General features: G+C 57.8%; 1 protein-coding gene across 9 annotated transcripts; it reads left to right on the top strand.

Moving 5' to 3' along the window:
* Positions 1-227: 227 nt before the first annotated feature.
* On the top strand, positions 228-26,727 carry GABBR1 (gamma-aminobutyric acid type B receptor subunit 1). 9 transcript variants are annotated; one of them, XM_045866195.3, is made up of 23 exons: positions 476-615; positions 1,007-1,097; positions 1,742-1,945; positions 2,713-2,898; positions 4,234-4,254; positions 5,573-5,733; positions 8,845-8,979; positions 9,262-9,432; positions 10,592-10,693; positions 11,264-11,329; positions 11,751-11,942; positions 15,701-15,943; positions 16,515-16,578; positions 17,658-17,735; positions 21,292-21,442; positions 21,879-22,011; positions 23,053-23,169; positions 23,258-23,365; positions 23,715-23,808; positions 24,306-24,433; positions 24,916-25,044; positions 25,231-25,374; positions 25,643-26,727. In XM_045866195.3, the coding sequence occupies exons 2-23, from the start codon at positions 1,007-1,009 to the stop codon at positions 25,814-25,816; spliced, it is 2,892 nt and encodes a 963-aa protein (XP_045722151.1). In that variant the 5' UTR covers positions 476-615; the 3' UTR covers positions 25,817-26,727. The 9 variants fall into 9 exon arrangements, with proteins under 9 accessions (XP_064453111.1, XP_064453109.1, XP_064453112.1 ...); XM_045866194.3 differs by having other exon boundaries at positions 25,180-25,374; XM_064597039.1 differs by lacking the exon at positions 1,007-1,097 and having other exon boundaries at positions 231-615; positions 25,180-25,374.
* The last annotated feature ends 565 nt before the right edge of the window (positions 26,728-27,292 follow it).

Below are 27,292 nucleotides of genomic sequence, written 5' to 3'. Positions count from 1 at the left end.
TCCCTCCCACCTGCCTCGCTCCCCTCGTGGCTCCGGCCTCCGCCTCTCTCCTCTCACCCCGATCCCGAGCTACTCCTCGTGCAGCCGTCCTCCTGCAACGGCATCCCAGATTCCCAGCCTCGGCGCCCGCTCCTCCGCCTTCGACTCGGGGCCCCTCGCCCCCACCCGGCTCCGGTGCGCGCCCCAGCCTCCCACCCGCCGCCGCCCGCCCCCCGGCGCCGTGGGCGGTCCAGGGCGGGGCCGGGATCCGGGGCGGCTCCCGGGGTTCGGCTTGTGGGAGGCGCCCTCGCCTCGGTCTCCCCCTCCCTCCCCCCGCCCTGTCTTCTCCGCACCCTCCTTCTTCCCTCCGCCCGGAGCCTCCCCCGGTCCCCGGCGCCGCCTCCTTCGCTGCCGGCTCCCGCTCCCGCGGCCGCCGCCGCCCCGGGAAGGAGAGACCGGGGTGGGGTTCGGGGGAGCGCGAGGGGAGCGAGACCCTGGCCGGGCAGGAGCCCGGATTCGCGGGGAGGAGGGCTGGGAGGAGGGGAAGCTTGAGGAGAAAGGAGGGGGAGCGGGAGGAGCGGCCGGGCCTGGGGCCTCGAGGCCCGGAGAGCCGGGAAGCTGGGCCGGCGCGCGGAGGTAAGAGCCGGGCCGGGAGCCGGGCTCGGAGAGGGGCGCGCGGGGGAGGGCCGCGCCGGGGCGCGCGGGGCCGCGGCCGGGGCGCGCGGGGCCGCCGGGCTCGGAGAGCCGCGGGGGCCGGGGGAGAGGAGGCGGTTAGAGGTGGAGTCCCGGGAGGGTGGGGGGCCGAGGGAGGCAGGAGGAGGGTGGGGACAGGCGCTCTCTCCTCCCCCCCGCCCCGCGCGCCGGGCTCCGCCCCCGCCTCCTCCGCGGGGCGCGCGTCTCGTCCGCAGGCGGAGCCGGGTCGGAGCCGGGTCGGAGCCCGCGGGGCCCGGCGAGCGAGGCCCCCCCCCCCCCGGTTGGGCCGCGCCGGCGGGGCTCGGTCCGGTGCTCACGGCCGCCTGTCCCTCAGATGTTGCTGCCGCTGCTGCTGCCGCTGGCGCCGCTTTTCCTCCGCCCCCCGGGCGCGGGCGGGGCGCAGACCCCCAACGCCACCTCAGAAGGTGCACCTTCACCGGCCACCTCGGGCACCCCACCCACTCCGCCCCTCCTTGCACCCCCCCTTTCTGGTCCTCATTACTATCCCGTCAGCCCTACATAGATAGCATCCCGGCCTGACGACCCTGTCTGCCCGGCCCCGCGTTAACACCCCTGACTTCCTTTCCCTTACCCCACCTATGACCCAGCACCCCTTCTTCTCTGCCCCACGTCACTGCATCGGCCTCCTTTCGGTGACCCTGCATTGTTTTCTCGACCCCACCCCTCCTTCCCACACTGCTGCCTGGGTAACCTAAGAAGCCTCCCCTGTACTCTCATCCTAATTTACTCAAAAATCCTCCTTTAGCCTGTTTTACCAAGCTCACTGGCATATTGTACCGTCTCAGAATTCTTAATTTTCCCTATTACCCCCAACCAGCACGCTTCCCTCCTCACTTGTGAGCTGTCTCATTGGCCTTAAACCTGGCTCAGGGCTCTCCGTCCTTTAGCCCAGGGTTCTGTACCCATTCCTACTCCCACCCCCTAGCATCCCATCTGGGCCCCTGGTCCGCCACCTGCCCACTGACCACGCCCTATGCTCCTGCGCCTCCCGCAGCTGACTCTGCCCGCCCCCCCCTTCCCTCTCTGACTCCTGGGACTCACCCCTCAGGTTGCCAGATCATACACCCGCCTTGGGAAGGGGGCATCAGGTACAGGGGCCTGACTCGGGACCAGGTGAAGGCTATCAACTTCCTGCCCGTGGACTATGAGATTGAGTATGTGTGCCGGGGAGAGCGCGAGGTGGTGGGGCCCAAGGTCCGAAAGTGCCTGGCCAACGGCTCCTGGACAGATATGGACACACCCAGCCGATGCGGTGAGTAGCCTTGCAAAGCCCCTCTTCTCTTCAAGACCATTCCTCTTCCTGCCTCAAACTTACCATTATTGCTTACAAGTCAGCACTTGAAATCCACTGTAACAAAATTCACAAATAGGTTTATTGAGCGAACACTATGTAAGAAGGATTTTACTATGTGCACTTGGAGGCAGTCAAGCTAGCCGACCACACCTTTCATTTCATTTCATCCTCCCTGCATTAGGCCACTGACTGTTTGATAAAATAACTTGATTATTCATCTTGTGAGTTCTTCTTTTTGAGGATTATTAGTGACAGATTGTGCACAAACACTCAAAATGATTTCATGGCATTTTTGAATACTTGTCTCCAACGCAGAGATCATATACCCACAAAGCAAAACCCAGTTTAACATTAGTGTAAGTCAACTATAATAAGAACGGTAAATCTGATTGTGCATCTAAAGTTACATCCATCTGCATGTCTCAAAGCTGGGGAACAACCCACTGCCACTGACTTTGAAAAGATCCATTTCTATGTGCTTCTAGCTCCATCTTGGGTTCCTACCATGGAAACGCTTTTTCCTTTTTTCTGTTGGTAATGTGTGGATGCTTATAGGGTTAAGGGAGGAATGGAAACTAGAGAGGCAAATCCTTTGCACCCCTGATTTCCTGCAGATTAGGATGCTTGAGGCCCCAAACCCCAGTCTGAGACCCCTGCTCTTTAAGGGGAAGGAGGCTTTCTTTCCCAACGTGCCTCTCTTTCTCATTTTTCATATCTCTCCACAGTCCGCATCTGCTCCAAGTCATATTTGGCCCTGGAAAATGGGAAGGTTTTCCTGACGGGTGGGGACCTCCCCGCTCTGGACGGAGCCCGGGTGGATTTCCGATGTGACCCTGACTTCCATCTTGTGGGCAGCTCCCGGAGCATCTGTAGCCAGGGCCAGTGGAGCACCCCCAAGCCCCACTGCCAGGGTGAGGGGAACGGCTGCGTGCTTGCAGCTGAGGGTGCTTGCAGAGGATGGGAGTGGGGTGGGAAAAACGGGGTGCTATGCAACATGGGGGGCTTTGGGGGAGTGAAGGTGAAAACCCAGCTCTTCCCCCCCCACCTGTCTCCAGCCCCCTCCTGCTGTCCCCAGTGCCCACTTTACCTACACTGGGGGCTTCCTTCCTCTCCCTCCCTCTTTGTATCTCCTCCCTGCTCCCAGTTCTTCACATGTTCTCTTTTCCTTTATGAGTCTCACTCTCCATCACCTTTCTTAAGATTTAAATACTCCAGTTTCCCATAGCCTCAGTCCCTTTCTCTTAACTAGAACTTTCTATGCATAACCCTCTTCTACAGCTGATTCCTCTCCATTTGTTATATAACTGAATTATTGTAAAGACTCAGAAATAAATCATATGTCATACTTAGAAAAAAATGTTAAGATTGGAAAGAATATCTGGGGTGGGAAATTATCAGGGTAAAAATTGAAAAGACTTAAAATTGGGGGCAGAACTGTCAGAGCACTAAGGACCACCCAGGGATGGGGAGGGGGAAGAGGACAGTCCCTTTCTGGAACTCTCAGACAAACTCCATCATTCTCAAGGGACTCAGTCTTGTGTCCAACACCTTTTTTGTCAATCAGTTCTGCAGAATTCCCCCTTTCCTGGGCACCCAGATTCCCCCTTTGCAATCTTCTCTGTGAGATGCAGGCATACCTCATGCTTCCCCTATTCTTGTAGAATCTTTCAAGGTCCTGGACCTGGCTTTCCTCCCTTAACATAATTATTCTGCTTGTAGTTTACCATTCCATTTTGAAAATTGAGAGTCCCATCCAGGGGTGGATTTACCATGAAGCTAATGCAATTTAAGCGTCAGGGCTCCTCATTCACCCAGGTCTCTTCTTGTGCTCTAATAATGTGTTCACATGGTCATAGCTTTTTGTAAAAAATGCAAAAGTAAGATTTTAAAAGCAATAGTTTAAAATCAATTGTATTTGTAATTTGTATTTTTTTCTCTTGAAGAGAGACCCCTGCATTTTATAATATTTAGGCTCCACAAAACCAGGATCTGCCCATGTCTTAGCTGTTGGCAGTCCTGTCTCAGATTCTGTTGTCCTATGAAAAATAAAAGAAGAAAACCGACAGGTCCTGACCCACAGCCCCACCTTGCTCTTATCCCCAGGCACCCTCCCCTCAGAAACGCAGGCTTCTGCTCTACCCGGTCCTCTCCGGCCTGGACAGGTGTGGGAGGGGGCTGGGGATCAGGCCGGGGAAGCTGGGCGCCAGTGGTAACTCTTCTCTGATCCCCGTCTTTCCTGCTGCCAGTGAATCGAACGCCGCACTCAGGTGAGATCAGAAACCCTCATCTCGCGCACTGCAATCCCCGTACCCCTCACTCTTCACCCTCCACCCCCAGGGGTTCTGCCCGCAGGCTGTGGGGTCTTGTCCTTCTTCCCCCAACCACCCCCTCCCAGTTCACGGCCGGCCCCTTCTTTCCCTACCTGTTTTCTGCCTCCAGTCCCGGTTTTCTGCGAGGCCGCGGTCCCTCCCAACTCCCCGCTTGGCTGCCCTGCCCTGGGCTCCGCTCCTGCCAAAGGGCAGAGCTCGGCCGGGGGCGGGGGGCGCGGGCAGACCCCACGCGTCCGCCGCCTGCTCCCCGGGGGGTTCCGCCGGACCAACCCGGCAGCCCCGCGCAGCCGTCTCCCCCTGGCCGGGCCTGGCTCTCCCCGCTTCGGCTCCTCCGCACGGCAGTCCCTCCACCTCCACCCTTTGCCTTCTCGCAGCTCCCATTCCTTCCCGAGCTCTGTCTCCCCAGCCCCGGGTTCCCAGCCTCCGCCCCATCACTCCCCTTCACGCCACCCCCTTCCCACCCAACCACCTCTCTCCTAAGCCGCTGCCATCGCCCTGTCCCCCACACCCTCAGCCCTTCGCCCCATCCATCCAACCCCCGATTCAGACACGCGCGTCCCACCGCCGTCCTTCGCGTCTCCATCCCCGGCTCCCCCGAGCTTCGGCTCACCCCGCCCTCCCGGCACGCCCCTTCCCCTCTCGGCTCCTCCCTGACCGCCCCCTAGGTGGGACCTCCCCCCGCCTTCCCGGTCCAGGCCTCTCCCGCGGGGGGTCGCGTCCTCCTCCCCTCCCCGCCCCTCCCCTCCGCCTGTCGTTCCCACGGCGGCGCGCGCCTCCCTCCCCGCCCCTCCCCCCCCAGCTGCCGCGCGCCGCCCGTGACGTCAGGGCCCCCTCCCAGCCCGACATCTCCTCCTCCTCCTCCTCCCCTCGGTCGGTCAGTCAGTCCGCGAGGAGAGTCCGCGGTGGAGGTGGCGGTGGCAGGGGCGGGAGCTGGAGCCGTGGGGGCCCTAGAAAGCCAACCTTCCCCGCTTCCCTGGGGCCCTCGCCCTCTCCTCCCTACACAGGCCAGGATGGAGGCGCCTCCTCGACACCCCCTCAGCAGCCCTCCCCGGGAAAAGTGTCCCCCCTGAGCTCCTCCCCCTCCCCAAACAGCCCCTCTCCCTCCCGGTCATGGGTCCGGGGGTCCCCGCTCCCCGGGTGGGGTGGCCGCTGCTGCTCCTAGTGGTGATGGCGGCGGGGGTGACTCCGCTGTGGGCCTCCCACTCCCCTCATCTCCCGCGGCCTCACCCGCGGGTCCCCCCGCACCCCTCCTCAGAACGGCGCGCAGTGTACATCGGGGCGCTGTTTCCCATGAGCGGGGGCTGGCCCGGGGGCCAGGCCTGCCAGCCCGCGGTGGAGATGGCGCTGGAGGACGTGAATAGCCGCAGGGACATCCTGCCGGACTATGAGCTCAAGCTCATCCACCACGACAGCAAGGTAGCCCCCCGACATGGGAGTGGGCGGGCGGTGGGGGCTTGGGGGGCAGGGGGCCAGCTGCAGGGGCCTCTGTCTGAGTGACTTCTGGTACTGCGAAGCAGACCCCTCCCACGTGTGACTAGCGGGGGAGATGGGCTGGGGGTGCAGGAGCTTGGGGAGAGTCACACGGGCTGGAGGTTCAAGATGAGGGTCTAGGGGTTTAAGAGGGTGAATCAGGCTGTGAGGCAGACCTTTCTGCTCCCCAGGATGCATGGAAGGGGCGGGGGAGAGTTGGGGAAACTGGTGGTGGATTTAGGGTACAAGCTGATCCTGGTCCTCTGGGAGTAAACTAACCCTGGGATGGGTTCAGGGGATGGAGGAGGTGTCAGAGGTGAGGACCTGGAGCAGGGCTTTAGATTTACCATGGTAACAAGGTAAATCTTGGCAGCAGGTTGGCACTCTGAATAAGGAAAAATTTGAGGGACTTGAGTGCTCTGGTTTATTTATCACAACAAACAGCAAGGTAGCTGTGAGCCCTATCCTGTTGAAGATTCCTGGACTGTGGGATATGTGGCATATTATAGTTTGGGAAAGCTAATGGTCAGGAGATGGGCAGAGGCCCTGGGAAAATGAATTGGATTAGAGGTCCACACAGGAGCCCTCAAAATTGCATGGGGATAGAGGGGAGTTTGGATATAGGCAGGAGAGAGAAGAGGAAAGAATGGTGGTGGGGAGGGGGGTGATGCGGAGGAGTGGGATAGAGATCAATTCTTGGGCATCCTGTGGAACTTGGATCTTGAGTTTATCTTCCTTACAGCATTGTGGTCTCTTGAGATGTGAGAAGGGAAATAGGATGTAGGGTGAGGGAGGCGGGGAACAGAGAAAGGGGGAAGGAAAGAACATTTGGGTCGGGTAGTAGAGGGTGGCCCCGTAAGATTCCTTTCCCAGCCTATTCCCTATGAGTAATTGGGAGTATGGGGAAGTATGTGCCACCGGGAAGGAAAGAAACTTGGGACCTCAAATTTATCTTCTCTGACATGTGGCCCCAGCATCGTAAGGGGCTGGGAGAGAGTAGAGTGGAGTACGGAGGTGAGGATTTGGTCGTCTTCACCTGGGTGGACTTAGGATGTAGTCATTCCGAGAAACAGGTTTGTGAGGGAGGAGTGGGCAGAGTGGGGTTGAAGGGGGTGCTTGGAGAGAAGAGAGCACAAGGACGGTAAGGAGCTTGGAGAGAGGACTTCAAACCCCTCCTGACACTTTGGCAGGGATTCCCAAACTTCGGTGTACATGAGAATCACCAGAGGAGTGGGTTTAACACAGATTCTAACTCCCTGGTCAGGAACAAGTCCCAAGCATCTGCATTTTTGCCATTACACGTCCTGTCCTGGTGGATGCCTAAGTAGCCACCCTCAGGATCCCCATGGAAGATCAGCCACGCACAGGAAAAAACATTAGGTGTTAGGGGGAGAGGCAGGGAGAGGAGCAGAGGGTCAGGTCTGCTGGAGGTGGGAGTCTGGGGCGAGAGACTGGGAGGGATGGGTGCAGGGGTCAGGATAGGAGGTCACAGGGAGCCGGGGAGCCCCGTAGTCCTGTAGCCCCGTGTGTGAGCTCAGACTCATCCACTGTGACAGGTGACTCCTTAGAGGTGCTGGGGAGCAGATGGGGGGCCTGAGAGAAGGGAGATGGAAGAGTAACTAGAAGAGGCAGCGAGGGAGAGGGGGAAAGCCGCAAACTGGAATGTGTGCTTTCCTGCGGGCAAGTCCAGATCCTTTGCAGAAGAGAGAGCAGAAGAGAGGCCTAGAAGAAGTCTACTGGGGAGGGGTGAGAATCAGGGAATTTGCAGGGAGGAACTGAGTGTGGAAGGAGAGAAGGTAGGGGAGGAATGAGCAAGCCAGAGAAGAGCCCTGGGTCAGCCTGTGTGTGTGTGTGTTGTCTGTGCTCCTACTTGTTCCTGCCAACCTTCCCCAGGCTGCAAGGGGGAGGTGGGGCAGCATCTGGGGTAACCTGCTAGGAGAGTGCAGGAAGGTGGGGCCTGAGAATGGCAGAGCTGCCAGGGTGAGGAGCCTTCAAAAACACCTCGTAGCAGGGGGTGGGGGTGAGGGGGACAGCAGAGGGTTCCGGCTCCCCTTCTCCAACTTCCCACGGTGTCTCAAATGTCAGGCCCCAGTGGGAAGTGAGCAGGCTCTAGGGGGCCTTCCTTATTCCCTCTCTGCCTGCCCCCTGTCACCCTCCCCAGCCCCTGCGCCTCCTGTCTCTTCCTCCTCTACCCTGGCTCCCCACTGCCTTCCATTTCTTCTCAACTTCCTTTGGGGCTCCAGCAGCTTCTGAAATGTCATACTTCAGCAGGAGGGGAACAGGCAGGGGCTCACCACGCGGCTCTTCCTCCCACCGTCCCTTCCCTCCCCAGGTCTCTGCATTGTTTACTTTCCTCATCTCCCTGCCCCTCCTTCAGGCACCCCTAAAAGCATCTGGTTTGTTGAGAGCCTCATTCTATTTATTCTCCCCAGTTCTTCCTCACCTATTTCTCCTCCACTTCCAACCCTCCCCAAGTGCCTCTTTTTCTAATGGACCCGTCAAATGTCAGGGCCCAGCAGGAGGGGAGGGACCGCCAAGCAGGACTCCCTAGTGGTCTTGTTCCCTGTTCTCCTTGTGTTTATTTATCACTAGCCCTGAAAAGAGAGGAGCCAGGGACAAATGGAAGGTGGGGAGCAGGAGTTTGCAGAGGTGAAGGAGGAATTTTCATAGCATGGTTCTGAGGAGGCTTTCTGGGGACTCATTCACATTCCTGCAGACTCACAGATATTTGGAGTTTAGAAACATGGGGAAGGGGACGGGGTGGTAGAGGAAGGTAGGCTGGGGGAGGTCTGAGGAGGGGCTGAGGGAGGAAAGGTGGTCTCTGCAGTAATCCTGATGGAGGTGCGTGCAGGAGAGGACATGGGTAAGGAGGCAGGGGCAAGACAGGGGACGGTGTTTGATGCATGAGGGGAGCTGAGAGACTGGACAGGAAGAGATGTCGGGAAGGAGGAGAAAACGGTGCTCGTGACGGAAGGGATCCAGCTGGGAAGTAGCTAGGTTGTTGGGGATGCCACGAGGAGGAGCACGGGTGACCAACACTTACCCCTCCCCATTCAGTGCGACCCAGGCCAAGCCACCAAGTACCTGTATGAGCTGCTCTACAATGACCCCATCAAGATCATCCTCATGCCTGGGTGTAGTTCCGTCTCCACGCTTGTGGCTGAGGCCGCCAGGATGTGGAACCTCATCGTGGTAAGCCGGGCTGTGGGGCTGGGAAGGGGAGTCCTGCAGCTCTGTATTTAAGGGACTGCGGAGGGCCCGTTTTCAGGACTCGTGGTCCTTCACGGCCCTCCAGCAGCGGCCTGAGAGCACAGCTCACTGCCCCTCCTCAGCAGGAAGTGAGCCCCGTGCCAGGGACTGGGCCAGTGAGAACCGTGCTCGCAGGGCAGCGCTGGGCAGGAGGCTTGGGGGCAGCCAGGAGGGCTGCGCGGAGCTCTGGGCGAGCATGTCCTGCTCTGTGTCCCGGTGCCTCAGCTCTCCTACGGCTCCAGCTCACCGGCCCTGTCCAACAGGCAGCGCTTTCCCACATTCTTTCGAACTCATCCGTCGGCCACGCTCCACAATCCTACCCGCGTGAAGCTCTTTGAAAAGTGGGGCTGGAGGAAGATCGCCACCATCCAGCAGACCACTGAGGTCTTCACCTCGGTGAGCGTGCATGCACTCAAACTTCAGTGCGGAGAGATGTGGCCGGGATTCCTTTTGGGGAGGAGAGCCTGTTTCTTTTTTCTTTTTTAAGATTTTTATTTATTTATTTGACAGAGAGAGAGAGTGCACGCACAACCAGGGGGAGTGGCAGAGGGAGAGGGAGAGGCAGCTCCCAGCGGAGCAGGGAGCCCCGATGTGGGGGCTCAATCCCCGGACCCTGGGGTCATGACCTGAGCCAAAGGCAGATGCTTAACCTACTGAGCCACCCAGGCGCCCCAAAGAGCCTGTTTCTTTATCAAAAGCAAACACGTTCTGAGTGGGTTAAGTGCATGTTCTTTCTGTAGCCAGAGGAATAAACAGAGTTGGGTTTTCAGGATCCTGTCCAAGTTTTTGGTTTTAGGACAATTTTTCCCTTTGATGCTCTCTTTCCCAGACAGACCCCAAATGACCCACTTCTATTAAAGTAGGTTTACTCCGAAGTTGAGATAAGAGAGGGAATATGAGATAGGAACACAGAAAGGCAGCAAATTCCAGAGACATGAAGGGGGTGGTGTGTGTGTGTGAGTAGGAACAGTGGGAATGGAGAAGGAACAGAGAAGGAGGGAATGAGAGAGAGAGAGAGACAGGACAGGTGAAGTGCAGAGAGGAAATGCAGGGCTCTGAACTGGAAAAGATAGTCAACCCCTCTCTTTTATTCTAGTCTTTGGATCCCCCACCCACCCTTATGTTCTGTGGCCCTTTAATCCTCCCCCCACTCTCTCTCAGGGATTCAGGGCACTCTACTCTGATCCCTCTGTCTGTGCACTTGCCTCTTGAGCTTGAGACCGTCCTGTGCACACCAGACCCTGACTCATTTCCCCACGTCCTCTGCTCTCCTTTCCCCCACTTTTGCTGTCTGGTGGGAGTGGGGTGAGTGGGGTGGCTTCCCAGGACACAGATCCACAGGAGGAGCTCTCGAGCACCTTCGTATGTAGAGTCTACATCCTGAGACGGCAGATGCTTTCCTTCGAGCTCTCCCCACTCCGGGGACAGACTCGGTTGAAGGAGGGTTCAGAACTGCTGTTCCTCCTCTGAGTGTGCAGTCCCCAGGTCACATGTCTGGTTTTGACCCCATTGTACACCCCACGTTTTCTCCATTTGTTTCTCATGCCCACCCAAGACTCTGGACGACCTAGAGGAGCGAGTGAAGGAGGCTGGAATTGAGATTACTTTCCGCCAGAGTTTCTTCTCAGATCCAGCCGTGCCAGTCAAAAACCTTAAGGTGTGTTGCTCGGGAGTGGGGGGCTCAGCCTGCGGAGGAACCAGGTTGGGGGAACAAAGTGGGAGGTCGGAGAGGAGAACCAGGCAGGGGCAGGTGGGGTTTTTTTTGTTTTCTTTTGTTTTTTGTCTTGTTTTTTGTATCCAGATATAATTAGCATATAACATTGTATAAGCTTAAGGTGTGCAAAGAGTTGATTTGATAAATTTTTATATATACATATCTACACTATGCAATTGTATATTATATAATGTATCATACACATTATATATTATATGCAGTTATATATTGCATACAATTGATGCATAATGTTGTAAGCTTAGTGTTGATTTGATACATTGATACACTGCAATATGATTCACAGTCGCTAACAGCTCTATTACATCACAGAATTTGATGCTGGGAGAGAGTAGCATCTCCTGGGGACGTTTGTTCTCATCGTCCAGTTGGCATTTATCCACCACCCTGTGAGCAAAACCTACACTGAGCTCTCCAGGGCAGGGAATCCAAGGTGTGGCAGTGCTTGGGTGTTTCCAGGGCTCCCTCAGGAGCTCTGTTTCTCTCCCTCTGTAGCGCCAGGATGCCCGAATCATCGTGGGACTGTTCTATGAGACTGAAGCCCGGAAAGTGTTTTGTGAGGTAGAGTTGGAATCCGAAGCGGGAGGGGCCTGGGTGGGCTCTGTACCTTGGGTGTCTGATGGGGTCTCTCTGCATGTCTGCTCAGGTTGGTAGCAGATGATCTGAGGCGATGATTAATAGGACGTCCCTGTCTCTTGGCTCTGACTCCATCTCTTGGCTTTTCGCACTCAGCTCTTTCTCCAGATCTCATTTTCCTACCCCCTTGTGTTTCTACAGGAACCCTTGAACCCCATCTTTCCTGACTTGCTGGGGAGGAACTTAGGAGGAGGAGGAGTTGAGCCTCTCCTACTCCCTCCAAGACTTGTAGATTCCTCTTTTCAATTTTCTGCTCTTCTCTGATTCCCAAGAGGCTGGATAGTGTCAAGGGAAATGAGACAGAAAAAGGAACAAAGTCCCCGCCCTGCTCCTTCTCTGCCTTCAGGTGTATAAGGAGCGGCTCTTCGGGAAGAAGTATGTCTGGTTCCTCATTGGGTGGTATGCTGACAACTGGTTCAAGACCTATGACCCATCCATCAACTGCACAGTGGATGAGATGACCGAGGCCGTGGAAGGCCACATCACCACCGAGATTGTCATGCTGAACCCTGCCAACACCCGCAGCATCTCCAACATGGTGAGCGTGGGGACCAAGGGCCAGCCCCTGGGCAGGTGGAGAGAGCGGAGGGTGCCTTGCGGGGGAGGGGAGCGGGGTGGCATCTGCAGGCACAGGAGGGCACGTGGGGCTTGTTTGCACTGTGTGTCCTGTGGCTTCCACCTCTGCGCTGACTTCCTTGAGCAGGAACCAGAGAGAGAGATGGGAGTGGTATGTTCACGAGGCCCCTGTTGAGACGAAGGGCTGTTACCGTGGCAACGAGGACTGGTTGGCAAGAAGTCAAATGAGGGAGAGGCGTTAATGATAATGTAGATGCTGTATCCGCAAGCACACCTTGACATTGTGCTGTTCCCGAGCAGAAATACGTTTTATTTTCTTAGTGACTTCAGAGCCCTTTGGAGTTGCTTAATATTCACTCCTGACTGATACTCAATTAGCTTGGCTCCTGATGTTTTTTAAATGATCCTCTTTTAGAATTTTAGATGTAAAAGGGACTTTTGAAATCCGTTCATTCCAGAGAGCTGATTGGTGACAGGCCTGGGGTTGGAAGACATGTCCTCTGATCTGGGAAGGCTGGGGCAGCCCTGCAGGCAAGGGGCACGAGTGAGTGGGGTGTGAGGCCGAGGCTCTGTCTTGCTCAGGGTTCTATCTGGAGGAATATAGGAATCTTGAGCGAGCTTGTGAGGCAACCTCCATGTCTGCTTATAATCACCAGGGGTAGCCCCAGGTCTGGAAGACCTATTTTGGGAGGCACGCTAGGGGCGAGTTAATGGTTGTAAAACCCCAAATATCTCGTTAAAACAAAGGTGTAGTCATAATTGCTTTTGTGCAGTAAACCAGGAATTTAGGGACATGGTTTCTGTGATCCTCCCAGCCAAGCTCTGATGAAGGTTTTTCATTTCCATTCTCCAGACCAGGAAACTGACTCAGAGAGGTTGAGGGACTTGGCCCAGGCCCGGTAACTGCTGAGTGGTGAAGCCAGAATTGACCCTTGTTTGAGTCTAACTCCAAAGCACCCTGCCCTGTCACCCTCTGTGGAAAACTGTGAAATCCGATTAAAGAGTCTGTGGCTTTATTGGCGGATACTGTATGGCTGATGGCGGTTTTTGAGCCAGGGAGGAAGAAGATTCAGGCAGTCTGTCCTAACCGTGGATTGTGTCACACGGACTCTGGACGCTGTCCTAGGAAATTCCAAGGGACTTCATGTTTAAGGTATCTTGGTTGAAACATACAATGGGAAGATTCTGGAGGATCACTTCCCTGTAGAGCACCTGAGAAGTGAGTCATCCTTAGACCTGGGGAAGTAGAGGAGCTGGACCCAAAGCCAAGACGTTTATTGGCACCCTGAGCCCGGGACCTGCCCATTGTGGCTTCTACCCCATAGCAGGGGACTAGAGGAGCCCCTGGTGGGGAGCAGGGCCTTGGTTAGGGGTATGAAGTGACATCTGGGCTTTGAAGCAGAATGTGCTGGAGGGTCGTCTTTCTGGCTCTTGGTCTCTAGAGAAAGGTGGTGCCTGCCTTTGAGGTCATAGGGCTTCTAGAGACTGCAGGCCTGCTTGGTAGCTGAAATTGCCAGGTGGAAAAGCCAGGATTTTCCAGAGGGTAGAAGCAGCCTTAACAGCTGACCAGGGAATGGATCGTACATGAATCAAGCAAGACCAGGAGAAGTAGATCAGAAGCAAGGGTTGGACCTGGGGACCCAGAGCCATGGAGATCTAGAAGAGAAGCAGAGCTGTCTACACTATCCTGGAGGGTTAGTTAGGACACAGATTATGGGGCTCTTCCCTCGGAAGTCCTGACTCGGTAGGTCTGGGGTGGGCCTTTCCAACGAGTTTCCCTAGGGATGTTGATGCTACTGGTTTTGAGGACTATTGGCTGGAGCAATATCTGGTGACAATTTTGGTTGTCACAGCTCTCATCTAAGGGGTAAGCCAGGCATGCTTCTAAACATCCTGTAATGCACAGGTCAGTCCCCGACAGCAAAGCATTCTCCTGATCCAAATGTCAGTAGAGCAGAGATCGAGAAACCCTGGTTTAGAAAGGAGCCAGGAATGGGCCAGTGGGTTGGAGTGGTTTTGGGGACACTGACAGCTCTGGGCTAGAGGGGCAGCTGGGAGGTGGCCTTACCTGGGGGTAAGATTCTATTCCAGTTCTCACAAATTGGGATAGAGGTCCCATCAGATCTCAGTACAATACAAAATCAGAAGCTGCCTCAGGATACATGGTTTAGGTCACAGTCGGGCATCGGTGTCATGTCCCTCACATAGAGACAGCCAGCAGGGCTGATAGAAAATTAGGGTCATAAAGTTGCCCTTGATTACTTTACTAATTTCCATAGGTTGTGGAATTTTTGCTCTTGTTCACTTTTCCTTGAGCTGCTTAGTAACGTTTCCACCTGAAAATTTGCAAAGGTATCTTTGTTAGCCCAAGGCGGAATGATTTTTTGGGTAAGCATGTTGGTCGAGTGACCTGGAACCTGCGGAGAGTTGAAGATCTGGGTGGGGAGAGCACCATGCAGGGCAGATGAATCCCTTTCCATCTGGATGTTTTTCTGATCTAGTGTGTACTGTGAACTGAAGATTGGATAGACTTGTGAAGGATTACTCAGGAAGTCTCAGCCTTGCAGCTGGCTGCGAGCAGGTGCTCTTGGAGAGAGGCATGTCAGCATGCAGAAGCAATGCGAGGTGGTTAGGAAGAGTATGGGCTTTGATGCCAGGCTGCCTGGGCTTGAATCCCAGCCCTGCCATGCAGTATCACTTCCGGCAAGTTAAACTTTTCTGTGCCTGATTCTCTCTCTATATAATATATATATTATACATATACACATACCTCAGAAAAATGGAAAAATGCCTGGAACATTGTCAGGAAATATAAATGCTAGCTATTATTATTAACGCTATTCTGTGTAGGCACTGATGGTCTTAATGAAACATTTCAACAGAGAATTAAGAGGACTTGGTGATTCCAAGGCTTCAGTCTCACGTACTGGGAAGTGCCAGGAAAAGTGGAGCTTCGTCTTAGATATTTTTAATTTTGGATCATGGATCATATAGCTACAAATACCTCAGAGCAGTTGGAGATACAGGACATGAAATGCTGAGCTGGACTGTAGATCTGAGTGTCAGTGACAAAGATGAGGTTGAGAGACAGGGAAATTTACAAAGAGAAACACTTTATACCCAGCATTTTATATATGTTGGAGAACAAAGATTGGGGGTGGGGAGGGCTGTGGGTAGGGGCTGAATACTGGCTTTCAAACACGGGAAGGGTGTCTCTGGGGCCAGTCTCCCGAAAACCCTCTGGGGGGCTGTAGCTGAGAGCACGTGAGGATGCTCAGGGAGGTAGCCCACTGGTTGAGGAGCCCAGCGAGGAAGGCTCCGGGGGGCCCCTCCAGGCTGTTTGAGAATCGGAGGAGCTGTGAGGTCCCGGGTCCAGCCCACTGAGAGAGTCTGAGCCTGGGAGAACATCGCCTTGTAGCTCCATGTCTACTCTCTTCAGCCACTCGTCATGCAGAGTGTCCATTCCTTAGATCTTTGGTTCCAGTTCTGAGCTCGTGTCTGTTCACCCGGGACCACTGGACCCCGCTCACCCCAGGTCCAGTCCGGCAGCTTCCAAGACAGGCACACGGGCGTCGTTCCAGATTCCGCATGTCCGTCTGCTCCCTCTGACAACAGGAACACGAACCATCCGTTTGCTTACAAGTGTTGCAGCTGGAATCAGAAGCCGTGCCCCACACACCCACCCACGCCAGCCCTTTCCCCCCGTCCTTCCCTCCACAGACATCCCAGGAGTTTGTGGAGAAACTGACCAAGAGACTCAAGAGACACCCCGAGGAGACAGGTGGTTTCCAGGAGGCACCGCTGGCCTACGATGCCATCTGGGCCTTGGCGCTGGCCCTGAACAAGACGTCCGGAGGGGGTGGCCGTTCGGGGGTGCGCCTGGAAGACTTCAACTATAACAACCAGACCATCACGGACCAAATCTACCGGGCAATGAACTCCTCGTCCTTCGAGGGTGTCTCTGTGAGTGACAGCACCTCCTCACGCTCCCCTGTCCTCCCCTGAGACAGAGCGCGCCCTCCTTCCTGCACGCACCCATTAACCTGCAGTAATCGGTCTCAGACCCCCAAACCAGAAAACCCGTGAGAGACCAGAAGGGAAAATGCTGTATTCCATTCCTTTCAACCTCTCCCTCATGTATCTCCAGATATTGATGAGTCAGATGCGAATCACAGGATTTTAAAAGAGGAGATAGTCTGAAAGATCATCTCCTATTGCTCTCAAAGTGGGGAAATTAGAGTCCAGAGGGATTTGGTGAGTGCCCAGGTCACAGCCAGAGGCCAGGTCTCCTGGGGCTCCAGCTGGGGATGTTTCCCACTCAAATCCCATGGGTGAAGCTTTTCCAAAGAAGAATGTTTCTAAAATCTAGGGTATGGGCATCTGGGGTATGTCCTATATGCAGGCAAATGCCATAAATAGAATTCATTCAGAGGCTCAATTACATCAAACACATGAGGATCCGGAGAGTGCCTGACGCTCTCTTTTGGCTCCTGCTTTTGTCACCTTGGCCGGCCCCTGCCTGTTCCGCACTCAGGGTCACGTGGTGTTTGATGCCAGTGGCGCCCGGATGGCCTGGACGCTCATCGAGCAGCTGCAGGGTGAGCTCGGGCGCGGGGCCGGGCGGCCGGGCAGGGACTGGGCTGGGTCACCACCCGGGGAGGGACTTGGGGAGGGTGCCTCCCCGCCTCCTGCCCTTCTCTGAACCGGTTCATCCCGTGTTTACATAGGAAGAATAGTAAAAAGCTCAGAGCGGGGTGGGATGCCCGGAGCTGGGAGGGGCAGACGCAGTCTTTCTCCAGTGGCTTCCCTTGTGATTTCAAAAATTTGCTTTTGGTGGCCTGGCTTTGAGGGGCTAATGCCTTGTCAGGTGCACCCCTGTGGACTCCAGGCAAGCCGAATCCAGCAAACCTGCTATTTTTAGAGGCACCTATTGCATTTCCTTGCTATATAAGCTATCATTCCCGATTTTTGTGTCTCCCGTGTAGTCTGGCTTTTCTAGATCGTATTTCCTTATACGTCAGCATGCACACGTACTTGCCGAGCTTCTGCGAGTTGGACTGTCCACATGCTGCTCTCAGCCTCCTCAAACGTGCAAAGTCTCCTTCTCCCAGCCCCCGCCCCACCCCGTCTGCAGATGTTCCTTGTAGCCCAGACCAGAGAGAGGGCTGTGGGTTGGCTTCTGAGGGAATAGTTCTGGAGCGGGAATTCTTAGGAATGGCTGAATTCCCCCCTCGAGGCTCTAAGAGGCAGATGCAACTTTCCAAGGAATTAAAACCCAAGCCAACAGAAGAGAAATTTCTAAAATTAAAATGAAAGCCACTGGGAGACTAGATCCTGTGATTCTGTCTGTCATGAGAGGGAGAATCAGCAGAAACGCTGAAGCTTCAGAAGCCAGAATCAAAGTGCCAGACGACGGCCGGGAGAGGCGTGAGGCTGAGGGATGTGTCTGTGGAGCCCTCCAAGGAGGCCTCAAACACACAAGATGCTCCCCGTACTTGTCCTTACGCTGCCCTGGCATCCACCTTCCATTGCCTTTCAGTCAGGTTGCGGACTCGAGAGAGCCGTGAGGTGCGCCCAGGGACCCCCAGGGGCTCAGGCACAGGGAGGGAGAGCGACTTCAGGGGAGTGGGAAGCTAGTGCTGGGGCCGGGCTCTTCACCCTCTTGTCTCCCACCCAGGGGGCAGCTATAAGAAGATCGGCTACTATGACAGCACCAAGGATGATCTCTCCTGGTCCAAGACGGACAAGTGGATTGGTAAGCAGGTCCTGTCTGTATTTTCCTTCAGTGCCTCTGAGCAACCAAGGGGAAGCGTTGTGCATGTGAACGAGGGTGCGGTGGCAGGTGCCATCAGCCTGAAGTGTGCCAGGGAGATGGGCCAGGGTCTGGGTTAAGACATGGGTAGGGGAGCTGTGTATTTGTAGAGGGAGCAGTGCACTAGCAAAAATAATGCACTGCTCAGGTAATAGGATCAGAAGTGCGGGTGCACAGGGGGTAGCCATGGAAACCCCGTTTGGGTTTCCCAGATGTTCTGGTACCTTGATATATCTGAACTAGCTACTTTGAGCCTGGAGTCGCCTCGTCATCTCTCTCAGGAAACTGGTTGCTTAAATTATAGGAGAGGTTGCAAAACCTCCTATGATTGTCTTCCACTCAAATGTGCTTTTTAAAGAGACAAAGTGAGCAATTATTCCTTGTGCGCTTGGTGGGCTGAACAACTGGAAATCTGAAAGATACTCAAGGTGGACAAAAGGAAGGACCTGCGGATAAATAAAGGCTTGGCATGTTAAGGATGGAGGCAGCTGCCTGCTACCCTACCCAACTGGAAGCTCCTAGCTCCCAGCACTGCTGGAGTTCTGACATGTTTTTTATAATTTGAATTTAGGACAGTATTCTCTACTGCTATAAATGCTGCATGGCCTAAATTACACTTTTCTTTTTAAAGCTAAGCAAATTGAAATTAGTTTTTTTTTTTTTCCCCGCTGTGAACTCGTTGACAACTTTGAGCTTCCTCTTAATAATAACTAGAAAACACCTCTGGGAATATCATCCTGCTGGGGTTAAAAATCACAGATCGGGTGTTTTTCCTGAGGTTAGGAGACCAGACTGGATACTTTGAACTCTTTAGCTTTATGATCCTACAACTGTTTTTTGCAGCTTTTGATTTGAATTCTGAGAGACCTCATGAACTTTACCTCTCAGTCTTTTCCTTCTTTCCCTCCTATTTCCTTTGCTGCCAAAAAGACAGAAAACACAGAACAAACATTAACAGAAACAGATTGCAGCTTTGGAGATACATCTTAGCCTCTAGCTGCATTCCCTCCTCTCACTTCTGACTGCTTCCGAGACCCCGAGCTGTAGGGAGCACTCCACTGTAGCAACCCCGATTCAGGGTTCACGGCAGCGAGGGCCCCATGTCCTCAGGGCTAGAGACAGCTGTCCCTTGCTCCTTTCTCTGCCTCATCTTCATTTCCTTGTCCCCTCCCCCCCCATCTCCCAGTGCCCTGCAGGAGGAGCCCCCCAGCTGACCAGACCCCCCTCCAGTGCTCTGCAGGAGGGGCCTCCCAGCTGACCAGACCCCCCCAGTGCCCTGCAGGAGTGGTCCCCCAGCTGACCAGACCCCCCCAGTGCCATGCAGGAGGAGTCCCCAGCTGACCAGACCAAACCCCAGGTGCCCTGCAGGAGTGGTCCCCCAGCTGACCAGACCCCCCCTCCAGTGCCATGCAGGAGGGCCCCCCCAGTTGACCAGACCCCCCCAGTGCCATGCAGGAGGAGCCCCCTGGCTGACCAGCCCCCCCTCCAGTGCCATGCAGGAGGGGCCCCCCAGTTTACCAGACCCACCCCCCCTAGTGCCATGCAGGAGGGGCCCCCAGCTAACCAGACCTCCCTCCAGTGCCCTGCAGGAGGGTCCCCCCAGCTGACCAGACCCCCTCCCCCCAGTGCCCTGCAGGAGGGTCTCCCCAGCTGACCAGACCCCCTCCTCCAGTGCCCTGCAGGAGGGTCCCCTCAGCTGACCAGATCCCCTCCCCCCAGTGTCCTGCAGGAGGGAACCCCCCCAGCTGACCAGACCCCCCTCCAGTGCCCTGCAGGAGGGGCCCCCCAGTTGACCAGACTCCCCCCCAGTGCCATGCAGAAGGGCCCCCCAGTTGACCAGACCAACTCCCCCAGTGCCATGCAGGAGGGACCCTCCAGTTGACCAGACCCGCCCCCCCTAGTGCCATGCAGGAGGGGCCCCCAGCTAACCAGACCCCCCTCCAGTGCCGTGTAGGAGGGCCCCCCAGCTGACCGGACCTGCCCCCCCCGGTGCCATGCAGGAGGAGCCCCCCAGCTGGCCAGACCCCCTCCCCCCAGTGCCCTGCAGGGGGAGGAGCCCCCCAGCTGACCAGACCCCCTCCCCCAGTGCCCTGCAGGAGGAGGAGCCCCCCAGCTGACCAGACCCCCTCCCCCAGTGCCCTGCAGGAGGAGGAGCCCCCCAGCTGACCAGACCCCCTCCCCCAGTGCCCTGCAGGAGGGTCCCCCCAGCTGACCAGACCCCCTCCCCCCAGTGCCCTGCAGGAGGGTCCCCCCAGCTGACCAGACCCCCTCCCCCCAGTGCCCTGCAGGAGGGTCTCCCCAGCTGACCAGACCCCCTTCCCCCAGTGCCCTGCAGGAGGGCCCCCCAGCTGACCGGACCTGCCCCCCCGGTGCCATGCAGGAGGAGCCCCCCAGCTGACCAGACCCCCTCCCCCCAGTGCCCTGCAGGGGGAGGAGCCCCCCAGCTGACCAGACTCCCTCCCCCAGTGCCCTGCAGGGGGAGGAGCCCCCCAGCTGACCAGACCCCCTCCCCCAGTGCCCTGCAGGAGGAGGAGCCCCCAGCTGACCAGACCCCCTCTCCCCAGTGCCCTGCAGGAGGGTCCCCCCAGCTGACCAGACCCCCTCCCCCCAGTGCCCTGCAGGAGGGTCCCCCCAGCTGACCAGACCCCCTCCCCCCAGTGCCCTGCAGGAGGGTCCCCCCAGCTGACCAGACCCCCTCCCCCCAGTGCCCTGCAGGAGGGTCCCCCCAGCTGACCAGACCCCCTCCCCCCAGTGCCCTGCAGGAGGGTCCCCCCAGCTGACCAGACCCCCTTCCCCCAGTGCCCTGCAGGAGGGTCCCCTCAGCTGATCAGATCCCCCCAGTGCCCTGCAGGAGAAGCCCCCCAGCTGACCAGACCCCCTCCCCCCAGTGCCCTGCAGGAGGAGCCCCCCAGCTGACCAGACCCCCTCCCCCAGTGCCCTGCAGAAGGAGCCCCCCAGCTGACCAGACCCCCTCCCCCCAGTGCCCTGCAGGAGGGTCCCCCCAGCTGACCAGACCCCCTCCCCCCAGTGCCCTGAAGGAGGGTCCCCCCAGCTGACCAGACCCCCTCCCCCTAGTGCCCTGCAGGAGGGTCCCCCCAGCTGACCAGACCCCCTTCCCCCAGTGCCCTGCAGGAGGGTCCCCTCAGCTGATCAGATCCCCCCAGTGCCCTGCAGGAGAAGCCCCCCAGCTGACCAGACCCCCTCCCCCCAGTGCCCTGCAGGAGGAGCCCCCCAGCTGACCAGACCCCCTCCCCCAGTGCCCTGCAGAAGGAGCCCCCCAGCTGACCAGACCCCCTCCCCCCAGTGCCCTGCAGGAGGGTCCCCCCAGCTGACCAGACCCCCTCCCCCCAGTGCCCTGAAGGAGGGTCCCCCCAGCTGACCAGACCCCCTCCCCCTAGTGCCCTGCAGGAGGGTCCCCTCAGCTGACCAGATCCCCCCAGTGCCCTGCAGGAGGGTCTTCCAGCTGACCAGAGCTCCCCTTACCCCTAATGCCATGCAGGAGGGGCCCCCCCGGCTGACCAGACCCTGGTCATCAAGACATTTCGCTTCATGTCCCAGAAACTCTTCATCTCGGTCTCTGTGCTCTCCAGCCTGGGCATTGTCCTGGCTGTGGTCTGTCTGTCGTTTAATATCTACAACTCTCATGTCCGGTAAGTTTCTTTTCTGTCACTGTCCTCCTCTGTCTGCCCCTCGAAGACAGTGAGCATGCCCCTGGCAGGGACTGAGATGAGACCTGTGCAACTGTTGAGGTCGTGGGGGGTCGAGGTGTCCACTCTGACCTATGCTTTCCCAGGGACCGTGACCACCAAAGGGGGAAACCAGACCCACGTCCTAGTCCAGCTCCAGAGCAGCTAACCGAAAACTAAAAGTTCTTGGGGTAACAGTGAGGGCTGTACACCGTGTGTGCAGTGGGGGTGCTGGGGAGCCCTCTGCACGCACTGCCCGCCCCTGGCCCAGGCTGCACCAGGCACTCTGCCGTTGCCCATGGCTGCAGGCTGGGCCAGGCCCTGGTGGCTCTGAAGAGCCAGCCTCCCTGAAGAAGAGGTTAATTCTTCTCTCCCTCCTCCTCTCCCGCCTCTGCCCTAGTTATATCCAGAACTCCCAGCCCAACTTGAACAATCTGACGGCTGTGGGCTGCTCCCTCGCGCTGGCTGCCGTCTTCCCCCTCGGGCTGGATGGTTACCACATCGGGAGAAGCCAGTTCCCCTTCGTCTGCCAGGTGAGCAGGAGGTGGGCAGACTCCCCATGGGACGTGGCTCGCCCTGCCCTGGAGCTGCTCCTGGAGGCACAGTGCCTGGCCTTTCTTCCGCTGTCCCTGCTCCCCCTGGTCTCTGCCTGCCTGCATCCCTTCTTCCTGACCTCCAGACCTTTTCACTGTGTGGCTCTAGCCAGTTCCAAGGTTGCCATGGCATGCCTCGCAGAGAAGGGGGAGGCTCTGAGGGTGCAGGAAGGGGTCTGCACAAAGAACCCTCCACCCCTGGCAGCTTGTCTGTGCTGTGGGGGCTGAGCCCAGGAGCTGCGCTCCCAGGGGGAGGGGGGGAAAGACGAGGTAGAGACCTGACCTGACAGCAGGGGGCTGGGGGCAGGAAGGAGGTGTGTGCTTGGTGTTTGCGTGTGGGAGGTCTTGGGGCTGTGGGAAAGGCTGGCTTCAGTAGCCATATTTGTGCAGTTCTGTTCTGCTGGTAGGAAACAGGCCCCCGTCCCTGCCCGGCCGTACTCCTCCTTCCTGTGCCCTGTCCTGACCATGCAGCTTGCATATGGCCTTTGCACACACAAGCACACTTCCCCAGAGGCTGTAGGTCCCCTGTGAAACCAGAGGGCGGGGGGGGGGGGGCGCTAAGCTGCGGGGCAGCATGAGAGGTCTCTGCACAAAGTGCTGTGGGAGCAAAGAGGGAGCTGCTCAGGAGGTAGCTGGACCGGCATTGGAATATCAAAAGATGCGTGGCCTTTCCTCAGCTGGAGGAATTAGGGTGGTCACTCATGTGGCCTGCAGGGACACAGATGGTTCATGTGGCTGGAGCCTGGGGGAGAAAAGGGCCGAGGAGCCTGGGGGGACGGCTGGAGCTGTGTTGTGAAGGGTCTGGTGCTGCACCACATACTGGGGGTCCGAAGGGATTCACCCCAGGAGATCGCAGCAAGGGGCCCTGCTGGCAGAGGAGAAGGTGGGTGGGAGGAAGCTTGCTGGCCCTCTGCACACCCCTCCACTCCTGGCTGCACCTCTGTTGCACACGGTTCTGCCCTCCTCCCTCTCCTGTCGTAGGCGCGTCTCTGGCTCCTGGGTCTGGGCTTTAGCCTGGGCTACGGCTCCATGTTCACTAAGATCTGGTGGGTGCACACGGTCTTCACAAAGAAGGAGGAGAAGAAGGAGTGGAGGAAGGTGAGCTGCTTCTTAACCTCAGCCTTAGGTCCTTGGCTCTCGGGGTTTAGAGGGTTCCCCGACCTGCCTGTGCTCTGTGTCCATCCAGACCCTGGAGCCCTGGAAGCTGTACGCCACGGTGGGCTTGTTGGTGGGCATGGATGTCGTCACTCTTGCCATCTGGCAGATCGTGGACCCTTTGCACCGGACCATTGAGGTAGCCGTTGAGGGGAGGCACTGGAGGTCAGGGTCTCTGCGCTGCCTGGGGTCTGAGGAGGAAAGCCACTCGTGGAGAGTGCTCTCCAGCCTTCTGCACAACAGCGGCTGTCAGGAGCCCCAGCACAGGTGGGGATCCAGGTGGTGGGGATCCAGGAAGGATGTGTAGACGTCCCAGGCATCGTGGAAAGCTGGGGGACATGCACTTCCGAGGTGTTCGTGAAAGCACTCCTGAGCCCAGAGTGGGCCTGGCCTGGGAAAGAGGGGGCAGCGTTGGGGCTCAGGGCCTGAGCAGAGGTGGGGCAGGGAGGGTGACCGCCGTCTTCCCTGGGGCCCTATTTCTTCCCTAGACTTTTGCCAAGGAGGAGCCGAAGGAAGATATTGATGTGTCCATCCTGCCCCAGCTGGAGCACTGCAGCTCCAGGAAGATGAATACGTGGCTTGGTGCGTGGGGTGTGGCGGAGGGGTGGGGCGAGGACAGCAGGCTGGGGGACAGTTGGTCTTCTTCCCTGAGGAGCTGGGGGTCTAAAGCAGGGAGGAGGCAGACCGGTGGCAGAGCGGCCCGTGGGGACAGCCTGACACCATCCGTCTGGTCAGCTCCCTAGGGTGAGGCCAGGGCTGTGAGGGCCTGGCTTAGGCCCCTTTTGGCCCCCGAACGTTGGTCTGTGACCAGAAGGGGCAAAGCCCCCCCTCAGCCTGGAGGCTAAGGAGGTGAGACATTGTGTGGCTGACACTGGCTCTCAGCAGTCTTCTTCCCGTGTCCAGGAGGAAGTGGTGAGGTCTGGACACGTTGGGGGGATGGACAGAGATGGGTGTGCTAGGTCGGAGGGGCCGACTGGAGCTCTAAGCAGGAACAGCAGTAGGCGAAGGACGCGGAGGGCGTAGGGAGGGAGTGGACGCATGGGGTCGTGTTGCCCAGGTGACCGTTTGCTCCGTTCCAGGCATTTTCTATGGTTACAAGGGGTTGTTGCTGCTGCTGGGCATCTTTCTTGCTTACGAGACCAAGAGCGTGTCTACGGAGAAGATCAACGACCACCGGGCTGTGGGCATGGCCATCTACAATGTGGCGGTGAGCCCCGGACGGCTGGCGCTGACCCCAGGGCTGCCAGGGGAGATTCAGCGCTGGGTCAGTGGGTGGAAGTTAGCGCCTCTGGTTTGTAAAGCACTTTCCAGCGGGTAAAGCGGACTCTCATCCCGTGACCACCCATGAAGCACACATTAGTGCCCCCCTACACAGGTGAGAAAGCAGAAGCAGGGAGGTTAGATGGCTTGTCTGTGGTTCCCTGGCTGGAATCCCAGTCAGCTTCCTGCCAGATCTCCCTGACCCTCGATGCTTGGGGGCTCTGTGCGTGTGTGAGGATCCTAGGACCTCTCCCTTGAGGGAGGGGTTGACCTGGAGTGGGATGTGGTTTGGGCTTCTTCCCGATCTGGAGTTGAGGGTGGCCTGGAGTCTGGACCCTTTTCCGATGGGAAGTTCCCCCAGGACCTGTCCTCATGGGCTTTCTCCTGGGGGAGGAAAGCCTGGAGGTCCCAAACAGGGTCCACCCGCAGGTCCTGTGCCTCATCACTGCCCCGGTCACCATGATCCTGTCCAGCCAGCAGGACGCAGCCTTCGCCTTCGCATCTCTTGCCATAGTGTTCTCCTCCTATATCACTCTGGTCGTGCTCTTCGTGCCGAAGGTGAGGCGCCCCCCACTCCTCTGTCCCCGCAGTCCACCCCTACTTCCTGGGACCCTCTCCCACTCCTGCCCTTGGTTGGGGCCCAGCTTGCCCCTCTATTTTCATTCTTTTCGACTCCAACCCACCACCTGCTAGTCGCTGACAGTCGGGGCTCCACCACCTCATGCCGCCAACCTTCGCCCCCAGATGCGCAGGCTGATCACCCGGGGAGAGTGGCAGTCAGAGGCGCAGGACACCATGAAGACGGGCTCATCCACCAACAACAACGAGGAAGAGAAGTCCCGGCTGTTGGAGAAGGAGAACCGGGAGCTGGAGAAGATCATTGCTGAGGTGTGGGGGCGGTGGGGGTGGTGGGGGGTGAGGGGCATTGGCACAAATCTGTGCGCAGGGACCTCTCTCCCCTCCCCGGCCCCCCACTCCTCATTTCCCTGGTCCCTCTTTTTCATCTGCTGCCCCCTCTGCTCTTTGGCTCTCCTCGATCTTTCCTGCTGCCCCATTTTCACGTCTGCTGTCCACCCTGGCCTCCGTCCCCCTGTCTTACGCTCACACCCCACCTTCCCCACATTCTTCCAACCTCTCCCAATCTCTCTTCCTGCAGAAAGAGGAGCGCGTCTCCGAGCTGCGCCATCAGCTTCGGTCTCGGCAGCAGCTCCGCCCCCGGCGCCACCCCCCTACGCCCCCAGACCCCTCGGGGGGCCTGCCCAGGGGCCCCCATGAGCCCCCTGACCGGCTCAGCTGTGACGGGAGCCGGGTTCATTTGCTGTACAAGTGAGGGCCCGAGGGGAGGAGGAGGGGCTGGGGGAAGGCCTCCTCTGTGATTCTGGGGTCGTCTGGGTCCCCAGGACTGTGGAACCGGCGTGTTTTCTCTCGTGTGCTCGCTGTTTTACAGCCACCGTGCCGTCTAGTGGGTGCCTGGCTGCAGCTTCCCCGGCCCCTCGCAGTGCGCCGCGCCCCTTCCCCTCCCGCTAGCGCCCCCTCTCCCTACCTGGTCTCCTTCCACTGGCCCACGCCTCACCCCTCCACCAGCTCCGTCCTTCCGGAGTTTCCGGCCTCCGCCCTGTGTGTGCTCATGCTTTCCAACACACGTGCTTGTGTGCATGCGTGCTCACATGTGCTTTCTTCTCCCTCCTGTGCTCCTGTGTGCGCCTTGTCCTCGCCTCCCTCCGGCGCTCTCGTGGCCACCGCGCCCTTTGTCTGCCGAGCGGAGGCCTTCCCCACTGGCGCACGTCCGTGTTTACCCGTGCGTTCTCCCTGTGTGTGCTCATGGCACCTGGGTCCTCTCAGCTTTGCACCGTAAAATCATTGTATTCTGCCAGCAGAGCCAGAGGCACCCACCCTACACGTCGTTGTGCACCTTCCCCAAGTCCCACCCTCACATGCTTTCTGCTTGAACCCCCCTTTGTGCTCATGTACTGCACTAGGTCCACACTCCCATCCTCCTTCCCAGGACTGCCCCCTTTGGCTTTGTGTTTTTCTGGGGGGAGTTAAGGGAGAAGAAATGGGGGCAGGCTTGGGGAGTTGCTTCCAGTAGACAGTTGGTGAGAATCCCAAGCACAAGAAGGCCCGTGACAACCGGCACAGGCAGACGGAGGCATCCCCTTCACGCCGTGGTGTCTCTTGGGGAGGCATCTCCCCCAGTCTCAATAAACCAGTGAACAGTGTGACTCAGCGGCTCGTCCCTTCCTGTGAACAGACTGGGCTTCAGTCCAAGGAGGGAGACTCGGGTCTCCATGTTAGAGAAAAGGCACTGGGTGGAGGGGTGGAAGAGGGGCTGGGTTGGTCCATCGAGGGCCTAGCAGGGCAAATCAGGACAGGGTGAGGCTGAGACAAGTGATGGCGTAGAGTGCCTGCAAGTGTGGAGGGGTCCGCTCTGGGTCCGCCGACCCGCGCGTCGGTCACCGCCGCGTGGAAACAGGTTCCTGATCTCTGTTCTCCGTGGCCTCGTTTGTGAAGGTAAGAGCAGACATCCTGCTCATTGCCGTCACGCTGGGTGCAAGGACCGGTGCTCGGACTGTCCTTGGCCCATGGAGTATGCTCGTCCTTGCTGGTCACGGTCCATCCTACTGCATGAGCCCTCTGACAGTGGTGGGCACTTCCTGGGAGCCCAGAGGACGTGGCTGCTCAGATGTGAGCCCCCTCCCTCCCAAGAACCAAGAACAGTGGGTGAGACAGCCCATGAGACAGCCTGCGAGGGCTTCCAGCCTGCAAAGTCTGAGAGCTCTGAGCAGCTGGGAAGGAAATTACTATC

This window comes from Mirounga angustirostris, unplaced genomic scaffold (genome assembly GCF_029215605.1).
Source record: "Mirounga angustirostris isolate CCGP_5_RB_7025 unplaced genomic scaffold, mMirAng1.0.hap1 SCAF_8, whole genome shotgun sequence".
Classification (NCBI taxonomy): Eukaryota; Metazoa; Chordata; class Mammalia; order Carnivora; family Phocidae; genus Mirounga; species Mirounga angustirostris.
The sequence above is the reverse complement of the archived record's forward strand: the minus strand, read 5'-3'. Positions and strand labels throughout refer to the sequence as shown.

Coding starts and splice junctions, on each gene's coding strand:
- GABBR1 (XM_045866194.3), top strand. CDS start 1,007: ATGTTGCTGCCGCTGCTGCTGCCGCTGGCGCCGCTTTTCCTCCGCCCC. Junction 16,579..17,657: donor GCTCATCGAGCAGCTGCAGG/GTGAGCTCGGGC, acceptor TCTCCCACCCAG/GGGGCAGCTATAAGAAGATC. Junction 23,366..23,714: donor CTTTGCACCGGACCATTGAG/GTAGCCGTTGAG, acceptor TTTCTTCCCTAG/ACTTTTGCCAAGGAGGAGCC.